General features: G+C 36.0%; 1 protein-coding gene across 1 annotated transcript; it reads right to left on the bottom strand.

The window, feature by feature from the left end:
- Positions 1-12,500: 12,500 nt before the first annotated feature.
- LOC133698263 (germin-like protein subfamily 1 member 16) lies at positions 12,501-13,354 on the bottom strand. The gene is made up of 2 exons (XM_062121133.1): positions 13,165-13,354; positions 12,501-13,066 (listed from the first exon to the last, which is right to left on the bottom strand). Exons 1-2 carry the CDS (start codon positions 13,289-13,291, stop codon positions 12,513-12,515), a joined length of 681 nt encoding a protein of 226 aa, XP_061977117.1. The 5' UTR covers positions 13,292-13,354; the 3' UTR covers positions 12,501-12,512.
- Positions 13,355-19,914: the final 6,560 nt, after the last annotated feature.

The following is a 19,914-nucleotide window of genomic DNA, read 5'->3' as shown; positions in this document are numbered from 1 at the left end:
TTAACATAATTTTTCTATTTTTTATATTTTTTTCTAATTAATGGACTTGAGTTGTTTTTTCTTTTTCATTTTTTCAACTCAATATCAGGAGTATATTGAAATTAACCTGAGCATTAGCGATGACTAAACCTCCCTTTTTGAATACCAAAAGTACTATTTCATAAATAATAATAAAAAAATATTATTTGAACTTGAATTATTGAGTTACGTAGTCTCCTGATCGTTCATTGTTGAGGAGTCTAGAAAACAATACTTTTTTCTTTAGGAGCCTAAAAGATCATCCACATATAACAAAACAAAACGTTTATTTTCCATAATCTCTTCTTGGATTCAAACTCTAATTCAAACTAAGAAACGGGTAAATGATTTCAACTGTTCGATCGATAGATGGTTTTCGTATTTTTTCCCCTAACCTCATATATATAAGGGACAGATATCAATGATTAATGCAGAGATTTTAAGAAAAATTAATAGGCAAAATCATCCTACCAAACTATATATGATTGAACACTGTGACTTTTATTTTCAAGCCAAAAAAATAGAGATGCATCATGCATGGGTTTCGGGCATGTGTTCATCTCTACAGATGACATGGATTAAATAGGCAAAACTTCTAGCTTCTGAAATTACAGATTTTCAAAATAAGTGGCAGCATTAAAGGAAAATACAGATTTGTTGATATATGCAGCTTTGATTAAATATTAGATTTTAATTTGTGAAGAGGGAAAGAGAGATAATGATATCATTTGAATGAGGGGCTGAAAACACAGTTGATAAACCTGGTTTGGTTTGATAGCTTGATTTCAAGAAATATATCAAACCAAACCGGGATGGTATGAAGTTGAATTGAAATATATACTAATGAAAAGAAACGATCATTGAAGGCTTGAAGTCCATCAGAAAGCCACACCAAAAAATAAATAAATTAAAAGAACACAACAAGCAATCTAACCAGTGAAACAAAGAAAGAGAGAGCGCCTATGGTTTTGGTTATTTATTTTTTCATGGATGAAAATCATGGTTTCATTGAAGAATGCAAGAGAACGAAGATTACAAGATGAAGACGTTCTCTCCAAGAGTATAAAAATTGAAGAATCTAGAAATTCTTGATAGTTAGATAATTAAGATTAGGTTTGTTCTTAATCCACGCAATTAAAAAGCAATTATTTTGACCGATAAGGGGTTAAAGTATTTGTACAAAGAACTTAGTCATAAGCAATTAAGCTCCCAGGTAATCGTCGTCATCCTTATTATTAATATTGTTGTCTATTTATCACAGAATTTCCTTGTTTATTAAATATATTATATGTATTAGTGTTTATGCATACAATTGTCAAATTTGAATGTCTGATTATTATATTGTTAATAAAAACTTAAACAAAGGATAAATGCTCTACTATAAATACCCATGCTTTGCATGCAAGTTCTCACTCCTTACCCAAGAAATAATAATAGTAGAATAAGAATTCAAGGGAGCAACAAAACCACAATAATAATAATAATAATAATAATAATAATAATAATAATAATAATAATAATAATAGGCTGCCATTTCTCTCAATCGATGCAGACTTCTTCTTTTTCCTCTGCTTTGAAATCTTCCCCTGCTACTGTTGTTGCCATAAATCTCCCCCCATTTAGGCTTCATTTACAACAATTGTTCCCATATCTAATACTCAGCAAGTTATTTCTTTAAAGTTTCCAAACACCAATATCTTTGTTGGTAAATGCAGATCAAATCGTATCTTATTGGACAAGATATTTTCCACTTTGTTGACGATGCCTTATTGTGTCCTCCTTTTCATATGGTTGTTGTTGATGGTTATTCTCTTCAAACTAATCCTTTTTTTTTCTTCGTTGGAAACAGATGGATCAACTTATTCTAAGTGCACTACTTTTTTATCTTTCAATGGATGTACTATATCTTGTTGTCAATTGCGAAACCTCATATTGTATTTTTCGTACTCTTGAGGAAGCGCTAGCTTCCCCATGTAATTCTTGCATTATGCAACTCATGGATCTTCTCAAGATCTTCATCAAAGCTTTCGCACGTGTGCGGCGTCGCGGCTATCGCCCACCATCCAGGAAAAGAAAAATGTGAAAATGTGGATGTATTTCTGGCAAATGTGGAGAGACAAGGAATTCTTGTCTCTTCCCATTAAAAAAAGTAGAATGAGAGTCGTCACCTAGTATTCTGGTCACTAGGAACCTTAACTGGTCTCATAGATCGGGTACGGAGACTGGTTGCGTAAAGGGAAGGTATTAGCACCCCAAATACACCCTACCTAAGGTAAGCTGCATTGTTTTGTTGTCTGATAAAATCTAAAATCGTGTTGTGGTTTCTAATTGTTGGTCTGTCTAAAGGTCAAAACAAGTCCTCCTTAATAAGGAGATTATTATCTTAATGCGGTAAAATCTAATCATTCTATTGTTTGAAAAAGAATTAAATATCCGGAATACGCATTACGTGTAATGTCATATCCCGGATGCTAAGAGAGAAACAAAATAAAATTTTTGTTCTTTTTGAGATTTTGGCCAATGTTCTCTTGACTTTAATAAATTGGTTATTAAAGCAAAATGCATGCTAAAACATTGTTTTTTTATGTATGAAAAACAATATGATTTTTTAGCTTTGAGAAACTTGGCCGTATGCACAAAAATATTTTTTTTGTTTTTCAAATTTTTTTGTATTTTTGAAAGTTTTGATGAAAACCCGGTATTTTCATACCGGATTTGTATTTTTGGGACGTAAAATACAAACTGATATTAACCAAAATTGATAAAATTAAAAACACAAGAACATCACTAATGTTTTTTTTAAATGGGCCAGCACCAGGCTGACATGAAACGGGCCTGCTCCGACCCGATATAAAAATGAAACGGACCAGCACCGGCCCAAAAAAAAATGAAACGGGCCAGCTTTGGCCCAAAACAAAATGGGCCGGAACTGGACCAACATGCAAAATGGGCCAAGACTGGCCCATTAAAATGATAATTGGTCGGTTACTGTGCACAGCACAGTAACCAACCAATTATTTATTGGCTGCAGAATGTGAATTACGTTCTGCATGCCAATGAAAGGAAAAGAGAAGATGGAGCAGAGAAGGAAGGAAGCTTACCCGGCGAGAGGAGACGTGGCTGTTGTCGTTGGCGGTGGCACGTGGCGGTGGAGACGGTGGCCAGCGATGCTCCTCCTTCTTCCTCCTCACTTTCGGTCAACCTCTCTTTTTTTTTCGTTTTATTTTCTTTTCTTCTGTTCTTTTCCCTCTTCTCTATTCTATTCTCTTCTATGTCCTGTCTCTCTCTCGTCCCTCTGTCCCTCTCTTTTTTTTCTTTTTTATTCTCAGTCTTTCGGTCTCTCTCTTCCCTCTCTTATCCGTTTTGTTTTTCTTCCCCTTCCCCTGTTTTTATAGGCAAAAACAGGGGAGGGAGACGTGGCTGGGGCGGCCACTGTGCTGCCGCCCCGAACTGCCCAAGGGGTACGTCCCCTTCATTCTTCCACCACGTAGCAAGCAAGTGGGTTGTCGACGTCTTTTTGGGAGAGAGCTGGCGGTGGAACAGAAGAAAAAATCTTCTTCTTCTTCCCCTGCTTCGCGTGTCCAGGGGAAGAAGAAGACATGGGTGCTGTTCAAAACGGCACCATTTCCAGCCTTTTCTCTCTCTATTTTTTTTATATATATATATATAACAGTGCATGAAACGGCATCGTTTTTCCCAAAACGCATCGTTTCATTTAAATGGATTTTGGCGCCAAACGTGTCAGATTCAAAATCAGGCCTTTAATTTGAGCGCGTTTTGCATTTTGGTCCTTGGTCTCGGATTTCTTCAATTAAGTCCCTAATTGGTCATCAAACTTCAATATTTATGCAATTAAGCCCCTGATTTGACCAAGTTAACTCTCAAAAATTATAATTTGACCCCATAACTTTAATTTCTTCCAATTACAGCCCAAATTAACTCCAAAATTAATTTTTCTTGCAATCTAACTCTCTATAAATTCAATTATACCTTCAATAAAATTTTATTGAGTCCATAAACATCTGATTATGGACTTTTCTTTCCTCAAATTGAATTTTCTTTGTCAACATGGCTATCATCAGTCAACAAAATATTGTCAAATTTTAATTTTTGTATTTTTAAACCTCCTCAACCAATTGTTGACCATTTTCTGAGCGTTCTGGCATCCTTTTTTTCACTGTTATTATTTTTTTGATAATATTTTCTTTACTTTTTGTATGTTATTATTATTTTGTGCGGGGACCCAAAAATGGGTTACAACAAAGGCGATGATTCGCCCCCCCCACACACAGAGAAGGCAAAAATATTATTTGATAAATTAGGAGTTGTTGGCCAACCAATTTCTCTTGAGGATTTCAATTTGTTTATGTTTTGAGATCTTCGTGGTGAGTTCAAAGACTTGGTAACAGGCTTTGCGACCAAGGCATGATCTTTTTTGTATGCAGATTTTCATAGTCATCTCCTTACCCATGAGTTCCTTCACAAGACCTCTCTTCAACCCATAGTTGTCACTCCTTCTTTACTGCCTACGCTAGCTCAGCCACCATCAACTAATATTACACACTATCAGTTCTCAGGTTTGTATAACAATAGTCCTAATTTTAGTCGTGGCAGAGGATGATTTCATGGAAGCTGGCATTCCAACAAGAATCGAAACAGCACCTGAAACAAGTCTGATTTTCATAGTTTTTAGGGGTCTTGTAAAAGTGACTAGAGGCAGAGCAATTGGCAATAAAATAGAAGGAATAATGGCTCTTCACATTGGTCCAATAATTGTTCTTTTACGAATAATGTCAAGTGTCAACTTTGCCTATCATTTAGTCATACAACTCTTCAATGTTCTCAGCTTCACAGCCATGGATAACAACCAAATGCCAAAATTGTTGTCAATAATGTCTTCTCTCCTAACTCTGTGGATTGGTTTTCGAACACTGGTACGAATCAACACGTTACATCTACTCTCGCGACTTTAACTAGGTTTGAACCCTATCTTGATAATAATCACTTGCATGTTGGTAATGATAATTATTGTTACTTATTTTTGGGGCCCTACATAAATAAAAAATTTAAAAAAAATACAAAAACAAAATTGAAAAAATGTTGCAAGAAAATTGAAAAATATATATAAGTGAGAATAGCATATCAGGACGCCCAGTAAATTGCCACAAATAGGTTGAGGAAGATGAAAATATACAAAATTGAAAAATTTGACAACGTATTTTGGACTAATAAAGGCTCTACTACAAAATAAAATTCATTTTGAGGAGGAAATTCAAAATTTGATGTTTAAGGACTCAATTAAAATTCTTCAAGGTTTAATTGAATTTATTGAGGGCTTAATTACAAGAAAAAAATGATTTTTTTAAAAGTCAATTTAGGCTTTAATTGGAAGAAATTAAAGTCTAGAGATCAAATTGTAATTTTTGAGGAGTTAATTTGATCAAATGAGAGGCTTAATTACATAAATATTGAAGTTTGATGAGCAATCAGAGACTTGATTGAAGAAATCCAACACTAAGAACCAACTTGTAAGACATGCAAGACTTCAAGGATTGAAATCGATGAAATCAAGAGTCAGATTGATAAAAATTAAAAGTTTGATAGTCAACTACGAGTCTAATTAAACAAATCAGATTTAGGGCTGATTAGGTTGGCACCTTTAAATGAATGAACGCGGAGTTACAAACCTCCATATTGAGCAAAATTGGATCCAAATGAAATATGTGCGCCCCCTCTACCAAATTTAGGTGGTCTCAGGTGACGATGATGTTAGAATTGTTGCGATGAAGTCTCGAAAGTGGGCAACTCAGTCAACTCTAATAGTGCAACTACCATGCAAAAAAAGATTTGGTTTTTGTGTGTTCACACACGAAGACCCCTCAATGACTTCTTATTAAGGGTTCACAGCACTCATCTCAAGATCAAGATGTTAGAAATGGATTCAAAACCTTCCAAAACCCTATAAATATCCTTTTCAAGATCAAGAAGGGGCTGGACATAAAAGAAGGAAAGAAAACAACAAGAAAAGATAAGAAAACGGGGAGTAATATCAATAAGAAATATAAGGGTAGAGGTCCAAGAGCAAAAATAAAAGTTTTCTTGAGCTTTGTAAGCTTCTGAGGGGAAATTTTTTCCAAACCAAAGCCAAGAAAGAATAGTTGTTCTAGGTATTCATTGCAGACCAAAAAGTAGGTCATGTATGGCCTACTTTTGTTGTTTTTGTTATTTGTTTTATTTTATGCTTTATAAGCATAAAAAGAGGTTTGAATACTTAACAAATAACGTTACATTCACCTCTTTGTTGCTTTGATTTCTATTTAATGAAGTTATTTTTATGTTTAATAATGATTATAAGTAGGGGTGTTCAAAAAAACTGACCAACCGATTAAACCAAAAAAAACCAAGAAAAAACTAACCGAAAAAACCGAACCGATAAAAAATACCGAATAAACCGATTAAAAAATAAAAAAACACTCGGTCCGGTTCGGTTCCGGTTTAGAACAGCTTAAACCGATTGAACCGGACCAAACCAAACCGGTTTAAAAAAAAGGTATAAAAACAACATTTCCTAACCCTAGTATCACTTTTCTCCTTTCCAGCTGCCACCCCCCTCTCCCTTTCCAGCCTTCCCTTCCTTTTCCCTTCCCCTTCCCCTTCCCCTTTCCCCCTTCCCCCTTCTCAGCCGCCCCACGCCCTTTCCCTTCTCCCTTCCCCTTTCCCCTTTTCCCCTTCACCCTTCCCAGCCGCCCCACCCTCTTCCCTTTCCCCTTCCCCTTCCCCTTCCCCTTTCCCCAAAAGCAAGTGAACAATGGTTATCCAAGCTCTCCCTGCAGATCGTAAGACATCCCTTTTGGCTAATTTATCTTGTTTCTCCTTGTATCTTGTTTTTAGGGAACATGGGTTTCCATGGGGGTATATTCTGATGGGTCTTATAGGATTCAACCTGGCTTTGTATACTCTTTCCCGATTACCTGTGAGAAGGGCAAATGGTCAATTGTACAAGGTAATCTCTACTTCCTTTTACTTTCTCATTAGAGACTGAGTCCTCTAGTCATGACAATGTCAGGACTCAAGATTGACGAGTTCTCGAGGGCGAAGATGGATGCAACAACAAAAGAGCTTGTGGAGGAGAAATCGTTGGCCTATTCAGGGCTTCTAGTAGTTATTTTATTATGTCAAAATTGTATAGTTTGATTATTAATATACAAATATTTCTTAACATCATCTGAAAGGGGAAGGGGAAGCGAGTGAACAATGGTTATCACTGTTACCATAGAACAATCCGGTTTTTCTGGTTTTTTGCTAAAAAATGACCCGAACCGAACAAAACCAGTTCGGTTTGAACCGGTTCTCAGTTCGTTTCGGGTTGTACTAATAACGAATATTATTTTCTGGTTTGATTGTATTTTTTGGTTAAAACCAGACCGAATCGGACCATGAACACCCCTAATTATAAGCATGTGATAAGATTGGGTAATTGATTATTTTTTTTAAAGTAGAAGAAATAAATTTCCCTTTTGTGTGTGGACATTTTCGACCAGAAGAAAGAAATGGGAAAGAAATTGAAGGATTAATAAAATTAATTAAAATTGTATTAAATAACATGATTATAAATGTAAATGGAGGGAAAGAATAAGGTTTCTTTGTTTTTTTTTTTTAAAGAAAAAGATCCTTCCATACCCTCTCCATTGGTTTCAATCAAGACTACAAAAAAAAAAGGCTTGAACCTTGGCCTTGACAATGAGGGGAACATGTTTATTTAGATGAATTTATGTGTTCTAACAACAACAACGTAAAAAATCAAGAAAGGAATTTTATTCCCTTGAAATTTAGCAAAGCTTGTGGTGGAACATTGAGTTGGGAAAATATGTGAATCGTATGGAGTTGTGTTGATTTTAAATTGAAATTTACATGGAAGATAAGATTGATTCTTATGAAAAATAAATAGTTAGTGATTCATTAATTTTGGTGATATAAATGAGGGTGCAGAGTTAAATCAGCAGCAGGGGACTACATCACGAGCACAAACATCTGGTAGGTGTTTAACATCTTGAAATAATCTATCAGTCTATTTCAATAATTCTTGGAATCAATTTCCTTTGATTGTAATTTTAGTGTAAAATTGTGAAATAAAAAAGTAGAATAATTCCTTGTCGAATGGGCGTATCAAAAAATTAATTCTTGATTAATGAAAATAATACCATATCGAATGAGTGAGTGAATCAAAATATTATTTTTGAATTGATTGAAATAATTTCCTGTTAAATGGATGGGCCAAAGATTAATAACTTGGCCAAGGAAAATAGTGCACTAACTAATAGACAAGTTGAGAAGATTATTTCCTGATTAATGAAAATAACATCTTAGTTAAGAATTGGCGAAGATGTTAACAATATAATGATAAGTTACTCCATTAAATGATGAGGTGAATGAATTATTAAGCTTGAATTAAATAGTCCTTATTCTATTTGTTTACTGTAAAGTGTAAATTTTAATCTCTCTCTCTCTCTCACACACACATATATATAGAGTTGTTACAAGCTATGCCATATGCAAGATCATCCCCATAACCTTTAGACGGCCAATATATGCATGATATAATAATTTGGATCCAGACTCCATTATAAGCTTTAGTGACCTTTGTTCCAAGCTGGTGACACAATTCTGCACAAGCATTCTAGCTAAAAGAATTTCAACAAAACTTTTTGGGGTTACTCAGACAAATGATGAGTTCATGCGAGTATATTTGAAGAGGTTTAATGAGAAAATATTCAAGATCAAAGAATTAATTAAGCTAATGGCTTCTAAGACCTTGATAAGTGGAGTAAAATGAAAAGCTTTGTGAAGGAGCTTTACGTTCTATCGAATAGAAGCCTGTTAAAAGTAAAGCAGGCCATATAGAACCATATACAAATGGAAGAGGTAAGTGTGTTGTGCCATAGACCTTCCTGTTTTCCTAAGGAAAATTATGCAGAAAGGTCTTTTAAGTGGGATCGCTTTTCTAGAAGGGACAATAAACTTAGAAAAAAACTAGAAAAGGCTGATTAGGAAACACATGAGCTGCCCTAAAATACACACTATTCCATTGAATGCCACCCTCATATAAGCCTTCACGACCATCAAAGGTAAGGAATTTGTTCAATACCTTCCACCTATGAGATCATCACCTAGTATTGGTTAGATAGACAAGTGGTAGATGTCTGTGGTACTTCCCAGATTTAAACAAAGCTTTCCTAGAAGATAACCATCCTCTCTCTAAGATTAACTGATTGGTTAACTCCACTGCGAGTTTTGAATACCTCATCTTCTTGGATGCTAACTCTAGCTATCCCCAAATTACCATGCCTCATAATTGAAGGGGGGACATTTTGTTATAAAGTTATGCTTTTTAGGCTTAAGAATGCAAGGGCCACTTACTAGTACTTTTTTCAACATTATATGCTTTAGGCCAGCCATACCATTTTTGTACTTTTTTCTAGAAATTACAGCAATATACAAGCATACAGTTTTATCTGATGAGCTTATGTACGACACTCGTAACCACTTGGCCCTTGTGCTATATGATTATGATGAGGTGGCTACAACTGCTTGTATAGACGTGGACATGTCACTAGCCGCTTCCTTTATTGAGGGAGATGAGCTGGAAAAAAAGGCTATAATAGTGAATAGTTGAAGAAGATAGGTCGAAAAAACATAAAAAGACTTTAAGTATGGGCCAGTTAACAAGTTTTAACTTAAACATTGGGCCATCATTTGCAAATTTCATTACCCCCATTATTGATCTGAGTTAGTCATATGATCTGGAATTGGAAAACAGGAAAACTCAAGGAAAGAAAGTTAAGATATTTACACGCAAAACATCCTCTCTTAAGATAAGAAACCACACAAAGTGAAAAGTTAACGCTCCAGCTGACATGTTAACCAAAGGAGTTACACTTGATAAACTGAAGTTGTGTAAAACTTCAGTTGGCCTTCAAGGATAAAAGATATTTTTATTGTTTGTCTCCAAGTGGGAGATTGTTAGCTATTTGGAGACAAGCAATGTCCCACCTCCACTATGTGCTTAGTGGGAATACCTAATCTCCACTTAGCACAAGTGGAGGCAAACAAGGGGCATAAATCATGGCATGATTTATGCCCTTCACTCCTAGCTTAATATATATGTATGCTCAGTGAAGAGCTAGAGAGTTAGAGAAGAGTGAAAACACAGAGAGAAAAAGAGATTGAGAGAGCAGTAGAGAGAGCTTGAGTGAGTAGAGTTGAGTTGAGAAGAGTTTTCTCCTCCTCCTTTGTTTGTATTGTTTCTAAGCTTGATTAATACAAACCAGTAGCTCCGTGGAGTAGGCAAGTTGCCGAACCACGTAAATTTATGTATGTTTGATTTCTGGAATTACACAACAGTAAGCTCTATTCTCATGATGGTAGACTTAGAGCCTCTTGTTGTAATCTGGATTTTCTAAAGCTTTAGTCTTCATCCTTGGCTGCTCTAGAAATTCCGTTCTCTAGAGATGAGATTAAAGCTAGTGGGGGTCAACGTGGTGTTGCCTAAGTAGATTCTCAACCTTTTCTTCTCAATAGGATTCTTTGGTCAATGACAAGTTCCAAAAATAAAGGCATGGTTGATGTTGTTTTTCTCAGTTTCATGGTCCATTTGGCTTCTCTCTAATAATGTGATCTTCAAGCAGAAGACCCTGAACTATGACACGCTATTCTTCCTTATTATTACTAGACTCTGCTTGTGGCCGAAGGCTATAGATTCTTATTTTCCCTATTCAGCTTCAAATATATTAAAATCAGCAAAGGGACTATTTATATAGACTAATCTCCAAAAACCTAATTTGGTTGTCATGTGGTCTCCCTATAGGGTTAATAGCTTCAAATAGAATATGGATGGATCTTCACTGGGAAAGCCTGGTCTCTTAGATATGGGTGGTGTTCTGCGAAATCATTATGGAATTCTTCTTGGTATTTTCCTTGTTGTCAGTTGGAATTTTAGAATCCAATGAAGTCGACCCACGAGTTGTTATCAAAGCTATTGAAATCATGTCAAAGCTGTTGAGATCTCAGCCTCTAACTCTCTTTTCCATCACAAACATATTATTATTGAATCTAACCATGTTAATGTCATTAGTTGGATGAATAATCCAGAGAACAGACCTTGGCTGCATTATAAGCTTTTCTCTTCAGCCAAGAGATTGGCTCTATGCTTTGACTCGATCACTTTCACCCATTCTCGTCATGAGTCTAATCATATGACATATCACTGGCAAAATAAGGCGTGCCCAGAACAAGTGAATTTGTTGCTTGGATTTGAATCTGCCAAATGTTTTTGGCCCTTCTTTTGTCTATTTATGTTTGCAGTTCCTAGTGGTGATGAGTTGTTTTTTCCAGGTTTTGAAAGTTTTGAATTCTAGAGAGGCAATGGCTGGTTGTAGCAGGTGGTAAGGAGTGGTCTGGTTCTTCACCATACCATTCATTCTCTTCCATTTTATTCTTGGCATATCAGAGTTGGTCTAGGAGGAGCTGGTGTTTCATGATGTTAGTAGCTTGGTCTGAAGATCTCTTTTGATATGGAACAGTCGATGATAGATGGAAAGATTTAGTAATAATTTAAATCAGAATCGAGATAGTTTTTTGGTTTTGTGGGAGTTTCCCTTGGATTTCTAGCTTGGTAGTTTAGCTTGGCAGTTTTGTTTGCGTGGAGGCAAAGCTGCATCCTGTGGTTGTTGCTCTGTTTTGTGGTTTTCTTGGTCTTTTTCCTTTTTCGTTCGTTTAATATGCTAAACTTGAGTGTTGTGCAGATTTGTATATTGTCCTTCCCGCCATCTTTAATTTGGCGTTTTAATGCAACACTTTAGTTATTAAAAAAAATTCATGATTTATGTAGCACGTCTTTGCCTTGCACACTCATCTTGTAGGAGGCCAACGATGAAAACGGTGAACTTTCTTATTTCTCTCCATATAAATAAATTACATTCAGATTTTGAAGCTCAACTTTTATGTCCTAACTCTACCTTCATCATTCTTTGTTCGAGATCGAGGCTGGATTTCTTTTTAATTGGTGATGGTCTTGATTTTGACTCTTGCTTACTCGGGAAAAAATCTTTTGATACCATTTTTTTTTATTTTTTTGGTAAGCCAAGGTACGTACGTAAATTAAAAAGCTCCAAGAGGAAAGAACCTCGGGAGAAAGAAAGAAAGTGACAACATACAATCAAACAAAACATAAACTTGGTACATGATGAAAAGAAGTTGGCAGCTTGCCATCTTATGTTAATCAAAATACAGAGCGGACGTGGATAATCCAAAAGGGATCGAAACCTCAACTGAAGAGCATAAACCCTTCAGCAACATGACACCTGACAGAGAAATTATTAGCTTAACGAAACAGGTGGAGAACGTTCAAAAAAACACAGACTCTAAAAGGGGAAGGCATAGAGCACTTCTTTATTGTCGCATATCAACTATGCGAATATGGGAAATTTAGAAACTATTCATGTAGGGTTCACCCATTCTTGACTCTGGAGATCCTCCACCAGTTTTTCATCCAAATGGAATGCTGTGGTGAGAACTTCAGGATAAAGAGGCCAACTGGCTCCAAAGATTGCATTTGCTACGGTGTTTACTCCTGGATTTTGGCTTGTTAATGCAGCAATAGCAACGGCAGGAGTCTTTCCAATATTCAATTGAAAGTGAATGAGGCCGAATGGGAAGACAAAGAGATCTCCTGGTTTTAGGATTTTGGTAAAGAGACGATGATCAGGATTTGAGGTGACAAAGCCAGCATAAAGAGTGCCTTCCAAAACCAGCAGAACCTCCGATCCTCTGGGGTGATAATGTGGAGGGTTTAGGCCACCGTTTGGCGCCAAGTCTATCCGTGCTAAAGATACGCCAAGAGTGTTAAGCCCAGGCATTAGATCGGCTGTAATGATATTAACACGTGCTCCAAGTTGATTTGATGTGTTTCCAGGAACATCAAGCCCCGAGTACGAGAAATCATCAGGAGTGGCGAGGCTTGGATTCTTACACAATTTTCCATTAACAAGAACTGCAGACACAAGCAAAATGTAATCAGTTGGAATGCGAATTCAAAATGAAATAAATATAATAGTTCGTGATTCGGAAAGATCACAATCTTGAATGTACCAGCAGAATTAGCATCATCTATTGCTACGCAGAAGTCTTGGAGGGGGCTGGGGTCATAGGCAGTGACAAATGAGGAAGCCAGAGCCAAGAGAATAAAAACTGCTATCAAATTAGCAACTTTCATCATGGTTCTTCTTTGGCTTGCTACCTTTAATTCTTTCCTTTTCTTTTTTCCTTCTTGGGTATTGTTTGTTGGGTAAGGCGTGAGAGCTTGCATGCAGGAGCATGGGTATTTATAGGTTATGAAACTCTATGAGATTGTTTAATTTCTTTTTTCAACAACTAATTATTATTTTTTTATCAAGCGAAGATTGGACTTTGACGATTGTATATATAATGAAACTCTAACGCACCTTCACTAGTTAAATCTACATTTTTGGAGCAATATAATTAATTAATTAAATAACCAAGCAGAGACTAACAACAGTGACGATGACTAAATGGAGGCAAGATACTTTACGCCTCTTAATTGGCCAAAAACGTGCTGTTTAATCACGAGGATTAAGAAGGAATGTGTTCTTAATTAGTTACTCAATCATCAAGAACTTCTAGATTTTTCAATTCTTCTACTCCTGAAGAGAACCTCTTCATTCTTTTTTGGAGGTTAATGGACTTCAATTGTTTTTTCTTTTTCAGTTTTTCCAACTCAATATCAGGAGTGTATTCAAATTAACTTCTACCACTGACTGCAAGCATAAATATTTGTGTTTGTTTATTTATTTTTTCTGACGAGAATGTTGAAAAATAGTTTTAATTATTGGCACAGTGATTGGAGGCCGGCTCTTCTCAATAATTGGAGCGGCTTCAGCATGACTTCATTTAATTTCAAATTTCTATTTTTAATTATAAAGCGTTTATTTCTCATAATCTCTTCAGCATGACTTTAGAAGATCATCCACATATAACAAAGCGTTTATTTCTCGTAATCTCTTCTTGGATTCAAACTAAGAAAGGGGTTATTATGGAAAGAGGCTAGACTCCTTTTATATATATACACATCTTATATAAGAATAGTAGTATATTCCACTATTATATTGTAGATAACCCTAAAAATATAAATACAAAGAATGATTTCAGCCATTAACAATCATTGCAATTCATATATAATCAATCTCTTAACTTAACTTGGTATCATAGCAGGAAAATCACAAGTTCATTCTTCTCTAGAAACTTCAACACATCCAACCTCCTCCAATCCTTTTACTCCCCTGTTTTTATATTGTTCTTCCTCCGGAAAACTCTCCTCCTCTGTCAATGAATAATCAGGAACTTTAACGGGTTGCTATTGTTACACCAATGTTAGCGGCTACTAGAGGTAATTATTTTTTGTTCAGTTCGGTTTTTATAAAAAAAAAAGTAAGCAAATCAAATTTAAAAAAAAAAAAAACTGAAACCGAATCGAAACCAGTTTAAATTGACTAATTCAACCCACAAGTTTAAACTGTTAGGTGAGATTCTAAGATATGATTTATATTATTCTCTAACACACCCCCTCAAGTGAAAGCCCTTTGGGCTTGAAACTTGTATAGGTCTAAATTACTTTATGCTTAATTTTTATCAAATAAATAAGGATAGTGAGATTCGAACTTGTGACCGCTTGCTCATCAAGACTCTGATATCATGTTAAAAAACCAATTCAACACAAAGGCTTAAGTTGTTAGGTGAGGTCCTAGGATATGATTTATATTATTGTCTAACAATATTTTTCTTTAACATAATTTTTCTATTTTTTATATTATTTTCTAATTAATGGACTTGAGTTGTTTTTTCTTTTTCATTTTTTCAACTCAATATCAGGAGTATATTGAAATTAACTTGAGCATTAGCGATGACTAAACCTCCCTTTTTCGAATACCAAAATTACTATTTCATAAATAATAATTTTCTTTTTCATTAGTATTATATAATTTTTTTTTATAATCAAGGAATATATTAAAATAGCTATTTAATGACCAAAACAACGAGAAGTTATTTTTTATGTTTAAGATTTGTATATATCTTTTTTTAATATATTTTTTTCATAAGTATTATCATTTAATGTAGCTAATCAATATATATATATATATATATATATATATATATATATATATCATAAACAATAAAAAAAAATTACTGGATGAAATAATTAAAAACTATTGAATGTATTTAATTATCACTTAATATATTTAATTAATATATTGAATTTATATTTAAACACTTGATTTTTATTACCTCTCTTAATGCAATTCAACGAAAGTTTAATAAAACATGCTTAACGTTTATTATCACAATGATTGGAGGCTTCAGCATGACTTCATTTAATTTTTTCTTGCAACTCTCCTGTTGTTTTCATGGGCACTCACGTTGACTAAATTTGAAGGACACGTTTCATATAATCACGGGGATCGTCAACATTGATCAACTCGTGCCAATTACCAAGTGTTTGTTGTTTCATTACACAATGTTATTTTTTTTTAATAAAACAATATTATTTGAACTTGAATTATTGAGTTACGTAGTCTCATGATCGTTCATTGTTGAGGAGTCTAGAAAACAATACTTTTTTCTTTAGGAGCCTAAAAGATGATCATGATCGTTCATTGTTGAGGAGTCTAGAAAACAATACTTTTTTCTTCAGGAGACTAAAAGATCATCCACATATAACAAAACAAACGTTTATTTTCCATAATCTCTTCTTGGATTCAAACTCTAATTCAAACTAAGAAAGGGGTAAATGATTTCAACTGTTCGATCGATAGATGGTTTTCGTATTTTTTCCCCTAACCTCATATATATAAGGGACAGATATCAATGATTGATGCAGAGATTTTAAGAAAAATAGGCAAAATCATCCTACCAAACTATGTATGATTGAACACTGTGACTTTTATTTCCAAGCCAAAAAAATAGAGATGCATGGGTTTCACGATGAAAAGTTAGACTTTTTTGGAGTACGAGGGAGGATTAATCTTGCCCTAATCTGTAAAGCCACTTTAATTAGTTGGCATAATTGATGAGATTTAAGTGGGAGATGAGTTGTAATTGGTGGAGTGTGAGTGGAGGATGAGTTGTTAGGCATATATTCCTCCTAAATTTATGACCATTATACCCTCACTCTTGCCTATAAATAGGCAATGCATTCAAGCCTATATGCACACCAAGATAGAGAAGAGAAGAAGAGAGTGAAGAGAGAGTAATCCCACAAAATTGTGAGATATTTGTGAGAAAGTAAGTGAGGTGTTTTCTCCTAATAATAGAGAGATTCTTAGTTGTTCTTCTATTATTTGAGAGAGGTTGTAATTCCCACATTACTTAGTAAAATCCTTCTATACTTACCTGTGGACGTAGCCCAATTGGGTGAACCACGTAAATTCTTGTGTGTCTCATTTCTCATTTTATATTATTCCTTGCCTTTTGTCTTGTCGGGTTTGCATGCCAGTATCCTAACAGTGGTATCAGAGCCTTCTGGTTGGTGTTGTTAATACACAAAAGTTATTCGTGTATACGGTTACTATTCACGTCTACAGCACTATTCACCTATACGACACTATTCATCCATACGGTACTGTTCACATAAGCTACTGTTGGCGTATATAGAAAGTCAGTGCGGTGATTAAATACAGTCTAGGAAGTTCTGTCTAAGGAGATTGGGTTTTAAGCGGGACCATTTGTGACCCCTCCAATATTTCCTGGGAACTTACTTAGTGAAGTATTATTCACACGATACTATTTCTATATACGTTACAGATCTGTGAAACGGTGATAGCTGAATAGATCTTGGTGAATACAATGGCAGCAAAGTACGAGATAGAGAGGTTCAAGGGGAGCAATTTCTCACTGTGGAAAATGAGAATCAAGGCAATCTTAAGGAAAGACAATTGCTTGGCAGCAATTGGGGATCGCCCCGCGGAGATCACTGATAATGCAAAATGGAATGAAATGGATGGCAATGCTATTGCTAACATACATTTAGCATTAGCCGATGAAGTGTTATCAAGTGTGGCGGAGAAGAAAACAGCTAAGGAGATATGGGAGACTCTAACAAAGCTATATGAGTCCAAGTCTTTGCACAATAAGATTTTCTTAAAGCGGAGACTTTATACCCTTCGAATGGCAGAAACCACGGCGGTGACTGACCACATCAACACAATAAGAACTCTATTTTCACAACTCACTACGTTGGGTCAACAAATAGAGGAAAGTGAACGTGCAGAGCTTCTACTTCAAAGTCTTCCAGATTCATATGATCAGCTCATTATCAACTTGACCAATAATATCCTCACAGACTATTTAGTCTTTGATGATGTTGCAGCCGCCATCTTGGAAGAAGAAAATAGGCGCAAAAATAAAGGAGACAGAAATAGTTCAAACCAAGCAGAGGCATTGTTGGTGTCAAGAGGGAGATCAACGGAGCGTGGCTCCAGTGGGAGTCAAAGGCAAGGGAGGTCCAAATCAAGAAGCAAGAAGACTGTGAAATGCTACAACTGTGGCAGAAAATGGCACTTCAAAAGGGATTGTTGGTTTAAAAAGGGTATAGAGAACACTGCAGAGTCATCAAAACCTCAAGGATGTGTTGCGAGCACCTCAGAAGATGGGGAGGTTTTATATAGTGAAGCAGCGACAATCTCTACATATAAAGAAGAGCTTACTGACGTCTGGCTAATGGATTCAGGAGCAACATGGCATATGACTCCTAATCGAGATTCGTTTCATACATATGAACCTATCTCTGGAGGCAAAGTGTTCATGGGTGATAATCATGCTGTAGAGATTGCTGGCATTGGCACCATCAAATTGAAGATGTATGATGGCTTGATTCGCACTATTTCAGGAGTGCGACATGTGAAAGACTTAAAGAAGAATCTTTTGTCCGTAGGACAATTTGATAGTCTTGGCTGTAAGATCCGAACAGACAATGGAATAATGAAAATTGTCAAAGGAGCGCTGGTGGTTTTAAAGGCGAGAAAGACAGTTGCAAACATGTTTGTATTAATGGGAGAAACACATCATGGGGCAGAAGCGTCAATCGCATCAGCCAATCCTGCAGAAGAGAAGACAATGATGTGGCATTAGAAACTAGGCCACATGTCAGAGAAAGGTTTAAAGGTTCTCTCTGATCAGAAGTTACTCCTTGGGCTTACAAAGGTTACTTTACCTTTTTGTGAGCACTGTGTTACAAGTAAACAGCACAGGTTGAAGTTTGGCACATCAACAACTAAGAGCAAATGCATCTTAGACCTGATTCACTCTGATGTTTGGCAAGCACCGGTTGTATCCTTGGGAGGAGCAAGATACTTTGTATCATTCATAGATGACTTCTCCATGAGATGTTGGGTGTATCCAATTAGAAGGAAATCAGATGTGCTTGCAATCTTTAAAACTTTCAAAGCGCGGGTGGAACTTGAATCTGAAAAGAAGATCAAGTGTTTGAGGACTGACAATAGAGGAGAATATACCAGTGATGAATTTGATAACTTCTGTCAATATGAAGGTATCAAAAGGCAGTTCACAACGGCATACACTCCACAACAAAATGGAGTGGCAGAGCGGATGAACAGAACTCTATTAGAAAGAACAAGAGCAATGTTGAAGGCTGCAGGTCTAGAAAAGTCATTTTGGGCAGAAGCAGTCAATACCGCCTGTTATGTGATAAATCGATCTCCATCAACTGCAATTGAGCTGATGACACCGATGGAGATGTGGACTGGAAAACCAGCTGATTATTCTCAATTGCATATATTTGGAAGTCCTGTGTACGTGATGTACAATACACAAGAAGTTAGCAAACTAGATTCAAAATCCAGAAAATATATATTCTTAGGATATGCTGATGGAGTGAAGGGGTATCGCTTGTGGGATCCCACTGCCCACAAAGTAGTCATCAGTAGGGATGTCATATTTGCAGAAGGTAAAATGCAAATGGAAGAACATAATAGCATTCTAAAGGAGACTACAACAGTCCAGATTGAAAATACTCAGAATCATACTTCTTCTGAAGCTGCACCAGAGCATGAAGAGCAAGAACAAATAGAGACTGAAACTCCTGAAGTTCGGCGGTCGACTCGTGAAAGAAGGCCACCGACTTGGCACTCAGAATATGTTACTGAGAGTAACATTGCATACTGTCTTCTAACAGAGGATGGAGAGCCTTCAACTTTCCACGAGGCTATCAAAAGTACAGATGTATCTATGTGGATGACAGCAATGCAAGAGGAGATTGAAGCTCTACACAAGAATAACACTTGGGATCTTGTTCCGCTACCACAAGGAAGAAAGGCCATTGGCAACAAATGGGTTTACAAGATAAAGCGTGATGGCAATGATCAAGTGGAGCGGTATCGTGCAAGATTGGTAGTGAAAGGATATGCTCAGAAAGAAGGAATAGACTTCAATGAGATATTTTCTCCGGTGGTACGACTTACTACAATCAGAGTAGTCTTGGCAATGTGTGCTATATTTGACCTTCATTTAGAGCAGTTAGATGTGAAAACTGCATTTCTTCATGGAGAACTTGAAGAAGAAATTTATATGCTCCAACCAGAGGGTTATGCTGAAACAGGCAAGGAGAACTTGGTTTGCAGGTTGAACAAATCTCTATATGGTCTCAAACAGGCGCCGAGGTGTTGGTACAAGAGATTTGATTCCTTCATAATTAGCCTTGGGTACAATAGACTCAGTTCAGACCATTGTACGTATTATAAGAGGTTTGAAGAAGATTTCATCATTTTGTTGTTGTACGTGGATGACATGTTGGTGATAGGCCCCAACAAA

Source organism: Populus nigra, chromosome 7 (genome assembly GCF_951802175.1).
Source record: "Populus nigra chromosome 7, ddPopNigr1.1, whole genome shotgun sequence".
NCBI lineage: Eukaryota > Viridiplantae > Streptophyta > Magnoliopsida > Malpighiales > Salicaceae > Populus > Populus nigra.
The sequence above is the reverse complement of the archived record's forward strand: the minus strand, read 5'-3'. Positions and strand labels throughout refer to the sequence as shown.

What these genes read in the sequence shown, in the direction of transcription:
- LOC133698263 (XM_062121133.1), bottom strand. Translation starts at nt 13,291, where the DNA reads ATGATGAAAGTTGCTAATTTGATAGCAGTTTTTATTCTCTTGGCTCTG. An exon ending in AGATGATGCTAATTCTGCTG is followed by an intron (nt 13,067 to 13,164) that starts GTACATTCAAGA and finishes TTGTGTCTGCAG; the next exon opens with TTCTTGTTAATGGAAAATTG.